The sequence below is a fragment of the Octodon degus genome, unplaced genomic scaffold (genome assembly GCF_000260255.1).
Source record: "Octodon degus isolate 3935 unplaced genomic scaffold, OctDeg1.0 scaffold00056, whole genome shotgun sequence".
NCBI classification, from domain to species: Eukaryota; Metazoa; Chordata; class Mammalia; order Rodentia; family Octodontidae; genus Octodon; species Octodon degus.
In genome coordinates, this window is record NW_004524632.1 from 10,295,062 (window position 1) to 10,302,338 (window position 7,277).

A 7,277-nucleotide genomic window follows, 5' to 3' on the forward strand; every position below is an offset into this window, starting at 1 on the left:
GTGGTGGTGGTGGTGGTGATGGTGGTGGTGGTGGTGGTGGTGGTGGTGATGGCGATGATGGTGCTACCATTTCATGAACACTTACTATATGCCAAACAAGGTCCCAGGCAACAATACACAAGAGATTCAGTATGTTTCTCATTTGAGCGTCCCAACAACCATGGAAGGTTGGCCTGTTGTTCTCATTTCACCAAGAAAGGAACATATTGCAAAGGGCTCGAGCTTGCCCAGGCCATTGCCAACTCGTGGTGGTGCTAGCACACAGACAATACAGGCAACTGTCTCCTGAACTTCATCAGGTGTCTCCTCTGATTTTGCGAGAGGTGGGAAATCTTCCTCTCGCCACCCGCTGCCTCACGCTGCAGTGCTCCTCCTGCCTCCTGTCCCCTCCTCCACCCTTCCACACTCTATGATCCTCCGAGGACTACGCTGCTCCAGCCATTGCACACCCAGCTGCTCGCTGTGAGACTTCCCTAAACTAAGACCAAATTTTACTCACTTTCCTCCACAGGAAACAGCGTCCCTTTGTGGGATGGAAGTGTGAGGGGCACCGATTAGCTTGCCTTTTCTGAGCATCAGTGCAGAGGAAAATGTGCAATCACATGAGCGCAGGTGTTTGATTGCTGGGGAGAAAGCCTACCTAGCTCACCCAGAACAAGCGATCCTGTAATTTCACCTCAAAAGTAAGCTCTGCTTCCTAGAATTAAGGAATGCCAGGGATGGAAGGACCTGAATTTATGGAGGAGAAAACTAAGACCTGGACGGTGAGGTGGGAAGGGAATAAATATTGACTGGTCTTCCTAGTCAGATTGTCCCCTGGCACCTGTACACATGCTACACCCTTTGACTGAAACTCCTAGGGGTTTGGATTCAATTACTGTCACTCCGTTTCTGGAATAAAGAATCTGCAGCAGGGAGGAACCCTCACTTGTCCAAAATGGCCTAAGCAAGTAGCCTCAAATCACCCGGTCCGTCATTCATATAGTGAGTGAGGGAGACAAGGCCCCAAGCTAGGCCAGGTGTGGCAAACCACAGAATAGGGGGAGGGGGAAGAGGCAGGACCACGCACTGAGAGGACACACCAAGACTGCCTGCATGTCGCTTTACCAAAATACAGGGGTTAAACATGACAAGACCACACACTTCCCATAGGTGTGACTGCTGGGGGGATGGCATGGGCTTCCCCCCAGGCCTGCCACACTCCTGAGGGCACTGTCAGCAGCTGTGGCCCCCAAAGATCTCACAGGATGGCTTTAACCTCAGTTATAAGAATGAAAAGAAACAGGCACGGTGGTGCATACCTGTAATCTCAGCACCCGAGAGGCTGAGGTGGGAGGATCACTGAGTTTGAGGCTAGTCTGGGCTACATAGTAAATTCAAGGCCAGCCTGAATTACATAGCAAGGCCCTGTCTCAAAAGGAAAAAGGAGGGGAAAAAAATACCAGATTCATTAGGAAACAGGAAGTAAAAGACTCAGAAAAGGTATTGAGGAGGCGAGCTAGGAGTAGGGACGGACGGATACCCCAGAGTGACATGCACACACACTAAGAATTCAGGCCAGGATGGCTCAGAAGCCAACAGGACAGGTCACCAAAAAGCACCAGAGATGCCACAACTGGGAGACCTGGGGCCAAATCAGAAGATGAGCCTGGGACAGAAGTCCATCGAACAATGCTGAAGAGAGCATGCCCGTGCTCTTGTTGCAGGGTTGGGCTTACAGAGGAAAGAAATGGTAGTGTGAAGTAACAGGACAGTGTATAAATGATAGGTAAGGAGGGAGAGGGAGAGAGAAGGGGGGCAGGAGGGGGAGAGAAGGGGGGAGACAGGGAGAGGGAGAGGGAGGGAGACAGGGAGGGAGGGAGAGAGGGGGAGAGGGAGGGAGAAAGGGAGAGGGAGGGGGAGAGGGAGAGAGGGACGGGGAGAGAGAGGGAGGACAGAGGGGTAGAGAGGGAGGGGGAGGGGGAGAGGGGAGAGAGAGACAGAGACAGAGACAGAGAGAGACAGAGACAGAGACAGAGAGAGAGAACCATACTTTATAACCATGGGTTAAATTACACATGACAGACTGGATGTAGTGGTGCATGCCTGTAATCCCAGCACTCGAGAGGCTAAGGCAAGAGAGCCACGGTGAGTTTGAAGCCAGCCTGGGCTGCATAGTGAGTTCAAGGCCTACTTACACTCTACAAGTGGGACACTGTCTTAAAAAAAAAAAGAAAAAGAAAACTAGCTATGAGTAAATCAGTGATAATCAAAATTAATAATTGTCATCAAAACATCTGATTCACAAATGTCCCTGTAAACAATGTCCTGTGCTCCTCTTGGCCTCAGGGGAGGTGGTCGTTTCCCCCTCAGGGGAGACCAGAGCTCACAGAGGCCCCGCGTCCTGTCCCAGGACACAGCGCTCGTGGTTCTGATGGGCTCCTTACACTGCCGGGGCAGGCTGAAGCTCGGGAGATTACATCAGCCCCTCTGACGGCAGCCTCTGGCCTTAGCATTCCAAGTTCCCCTGGGGGACCCCCAAGGGCAGGCAAGGTCATGGTGATGAGGAGACAGCACCCTGGGAAACGAGCTTAAAGGCCATCTTGGGCTGGCGAGATAGCTCAGCCGACTAAGTACCTGCTTAGGCAAGCATAGGGTCAGGGGTTCAATCCCATCCCACATGCCATGCCAGCCCTACCCCTGCGTGCACTGAGTTGGCCACCAAGACCAGCATGGTGGCACATGCCTGTAATCCAGCGCTGGTGAGGCTGGACACAGGAGGATCACTATGAGTCTGAGCAGCGTAGTGAGACCCTATACCAAGTATATTTTTTAAAAGAAGTATGTAAAGGCCGCATGGAAGGGCCTAAGGGGTGTAGAACACGACTTATAAGGACAAAGCACGGCTGCACCGACTAGGATCTCTGTGTGTTTCAACAGCACGGCAGAACTTGCAGACCCAGTAACTTCTGCCCGCGGCCAGCACGTCCCCTCCTTTCAGATGGGGTCTCTGCTCAGCGCACGCTCGAGCTCTCTGCTCTGTCAAGGCCTGCGTCTTCTTACCACCCGGGCACCGACCTGACTAGGGTTTGGGCCCTGGGGGAAGACGACTGGAGCCAGGGCGATGAGCCTATGCATCAGCGGTGCTTTCACTGACGTCCACAGCTGCTACGCTGTTGGGAGGTGAGGGTTCCGGGGGCCCTGGAGGACGGGCCCCTCACTCTGCTCCGGGGCTCCGCCTCCCGGCCCCGGAGGTGAGCATCTTTCCCCCACTACACCCTTTCTGCCTCAGTGCCTGCCTCGGATCCAGCCACCATGGACTGGATCCCACGAAGCTGTGAGCCACAGTAACCCTCTGCCTTACATCACGAGGGCAGGGTATTTTGTCTCAGCAATCCTAAAGCCAGCCAGGGTATCCTTCAAAGAGCAACCTTATGAATAAAGTAGGCCACAGAGGTAGGTGATTAAAAACAAACAGATGCCATAGGATGATGAATCATAATCCACATTAAAGCTAATTCAGGTAGAGAGCTGCCAAAAGTTAGTGAGGAAGACAGATCTGAAGAATGTGACTGGTCTGGGCACCCTCATTCTGCTACGACTTTTTTAAAGAATCGTTGTTCACATTCTATGCTGGTGTCTAGTATAAAACTATCCCTTAGCTTTAGAGCCCGCAGCTGCTAGGACCTGAATGAGATTTTCAGCAGGTTTCCAAGGCTGTTGTTTCACGGTAGAGTGGAGTGAATGTCTAGCTCTGGTGTAAGCGTGAAGGTGAGATCCCGCTTCTTTCCCTAACCTGTAGGAGTTGCCCAATAAATAAGCGCTATATTAACTTCTTATTGTTGCTGTCATAAATCAACACAAAGTTGAACTTAAAGCAATTCAAGTTTATTATTTAATCTGTAGGCCAAAAGTCCAAAACGGGTCTAAAATCAGTCTTACACTGCGTTGAAATGAATGTCTCATGTTGTATTTCTAAGTTGTTAGCAATGTAAAATATCAAAATGAAATTAGGAAAATATTAACTTATAGTAGTATCAAAAATCAAAATACTTAGGAATAAATTTAGCCAAGGTGGCAAAAGACTGTATACTCAAAACCATAAAATGCATAACATGAAAGAAATTAAAGAAGGGACTACAGAGATAGCTTGGTGGTCTAAGTGCCTGCCTGGCAAGTGCAAGGACCTGGGTTCGATTCCCTGTACTCCATGCTACGCCAGCCCCATGCTGAGCTGGCCCAGCAACTGGCGTGGTGGCACACACCTGTAACCCCAGCTCTGGAGAGGTGGGGACAGGAGGATCACTAGGAGTCTGAGCTGCATACCAAGATCCTGTACCAATTAAATAAATAAAACATTTTTTAAAAAGAAATTAAAGAAGATACAAACACACGAAAAGACATCCCATGTTCATGAATTAGAATTACTATTTTAAGATGGCTACCTAAAACAATCTGTAAATTCAATGCAATCGTTCTCAAAATCCTAGTAGTATTATTTCAGAAACAGAAAGATGTATCCTAAGGTTTCTGTAGGGTCTCAGGGAAGCCCCTCCAAAGGTAAATAACCTTTAAAAAGAAAAACATATTCAGAGGATGCATAGTCCTAATTTTAACATACACAGTTACATTTACCAAAACTGTGTGGCTGGAAGAAAGGTAGACCCTAGGCCCACAGGACCAGAGTGAGAGCTCAGAAGAGGATCTTCACTTTCCTGATCAAATGACTTCCATCCACAGGCCAAGACAGCCCATGAAGAAAGGGGGGTCCCATCAATGAACAATGCTAAGAAAACTAGCCATCCCCAACAAAGGAACAAAGTTACAATCTACGGCATACACTTACCTTACGCTGTCTACAAAAATTAAATGAAAAAGGGTTGAAGGCCTACACATAAGAGCTAAAACTGTAAAAGCCATAGAGGAAAGCAGACAAAACCTCCACGGCATTGGAAGTCCTAAAATTGCTTGCCAAGACCCGAAAGCCAAAGCGCCAAAGGAAAAAATAAACGAAACTAATCAAAAATTTTCACTTTCTGTACATTGCAGGACCCTACCGAAAGAGTGAAAAAGGAAACTCACATAGCCGATGAACATATTGATAAACCATGCAGTGGTGGGGACTAAGGGCCAGAGTTTATCAAGAACTATGAGTCAGCAACCACCACCAAAATGGGCAAAGGACTTGAACAGATGTTTCTCCAAAGAAGACGCACAAAATGACCAGCAAGCCACATGAAAGCCGCTCAGTGTCATGAGTCACCCAACCTAACTAACCAAACCCAGCAAGTCACCACTTCAACCCCCGAGATGGCCTTTGTACAAATGCAAATGAGCAGCAGGAAATAACAAGCGCTGGCAGGGCTGTGGGGAAATTAGAACCCGCACATCTCCGGCAGGCATCTCACACAGCACGCTTTCCATCTACCCGGCTGCTCCAGCTCGTGGGACAGAGTGGCTGCGAGACTGCCATGTGGGGCATCGACGCAGCTCTCCCCAAGGCTTTGGGAAGTCCACACTGACCGCTTCCGTGGGTCTTCATTAAAGAGATGCCTTTCTTGATAAGTACTGCTGCCATTGGGCCCGGCGCTTGACCTTTCTGCACCGACCCAGCTGTCCACAGTGCCGGGGAGCTGTGCTTGACAGTGGCCCTGCCTGCACAAGTTTAGTCCCTTTTAGCAACTTGGAAATCACCTGCAGTCGGGAAGTGTCTTCATGAGCTTCCCCCATCCCACCACCCAGCATCTGCAGAGTGGAAATCCCAAGGTGCTGGTGGAATGGAGGACGGCAGCCGATGAGGGTCTACACACCCAGGACTACACAGCCCAGAGGATCCTCCCAAGCCCAGCTCAGGCCCCTCCACTCAGACCGGGAAACAGCAGCTCTGGGAGAGGCCAGGCCAGGGGACAAACGCACAGATGTCCAGGGGATGTGGGGTCTGCAGCGCCGCAGCCACTCTTCCTCCTGCCTGCGCTGCTCTGCCCCACCCTGGGCCAGCTTCCGCCTGCCAGGCTCGGCCCGGCTCTCGTCTCCAAGACAGAGGCCGTGTGTCCTGTGACCTGCCTTGCTGTCACCAAAGTCCTGCAGTGATGAGCACATTGCTACAAATGAACACGGCTGGAAGAGCACCAGGTTGCTAGGCAAAGTGCGTTTATTAGGAGGGTGCAAGGGAGGGCCGCTGGCACCTCAGAGAGTTGGGCAAGCAGAGGGAGAAACAGACCCGAGAAAGGAAAGGGCCGCAGGGAAGGGTGTGCGGCCGGCAGGCTGCTGGAGGTTTCCGGGACGGTTGCTGGCTGCTGCAGGCGTGGGGGCTGCTCCGGCCGTTCCATTTGTGCTTCCGGGCTGCTTTTGCCGAGGGCACCCAGGCCCGCCCTGGAGCACCAGGACCTGCATCCCTGCTGCTTTGGTGCCTGGGTCCTAGCGCACGAAGGAATTGCAGGGCCCACAGCGGGGGCGAGGGACGCAAGGCGTGCAAGGGGCAGGGGGCGGGCAGGGTGTGCAGGGATTGGCGACGCAGGGCCCGATGGGCTTGCCGCACGCATTGGTGGTGGCACACGGGTTGCAGGGCAGCCTGCGGACAAAGAAGGATGCAGAAAGGTGAGTTGCAAGGGGCGAGGATCCTACGCTGGAGCAACCCCAGGAGCTGGATGCCTACCAGGACTCAGCCTGGCCAAGAACAGGGAAAGCCCAGGCCCCTTGTGCAAAACAAGCACGCTGCTTGTGCATTTCTTGTCATATGGCTGAGCCCACAGTGCCAGGCAGAAACTCTGCAGCTCTGAACTCTAGCCCCACCTGCCCACCCCTAGCTGTGACCTTGGGCAAGTGACCTTCCCAAAGCCTAATGTCCTTAGCTACAGAGTACTAAAGGACCGACTCAGCCTGCCTGGTAATGAGGGGGCCAGACAAGGGCATGTGGAGGTGTGGCCCTGGCATCCAATAACCAGATCAGCATCCAGGCTACTGTGCACATTAGATGATGCTTGCTGTGGAACGAGTCCATGTATTTAATGATGGGCCTGCGGGCTCCCTGGGCCCTGCCCGGGCAGGACAGCTGGGAAGATACGACTTCCTCTCCGAGTTGTGCAGCCCTGCCGACTCCTCAGAAGCCGCCTCCAGCGCCCTACTCACTTGCAGTCTTCACTCTCCAGCAGCCCCCGGTACGTGTTGATCTCGCACTCCAGCCGCGCCCGCACGTCCAGCAGCACCTGGTACTCCTGGTTCTGCCGCTCCAGGTCACCCCGGATCTCCGCCAGCTGCGACTCCACGCTGCTGATCAGCTGCTGCACCTGCGCCAGCTG

General features: G+C 52.3%; 1 protein-coding gene across 1 annotated transcript in view; it reads right to left on the reverse strand.

Moving 5' to 3' along the window:
• Nucleotides 1-6,396: 6,396 nt before the first annotated feature.
• The window catches only part of LOC101567488 (keratin, type I cuticular Ha1), a 5,662-nt gene continuing 4,781 nt past the window's right edge, over nt 6,397-7,277 (reverse strand). The window contains exons 5-6 of the mRNA XM_004633897.1: nt 7,108-7,274; nt 6,397-6,550 (exon numbers count right to left, since the gene is read on the reverse strand). Coding sequence (XP_004633954.1) covers nt 6,397-6,550; nt 7,108-7,274 — 321 coding nt within the window. The remainder of the gene's footprint in view (nt 6,551-7,107; nt 7,275-7,277) is intronic.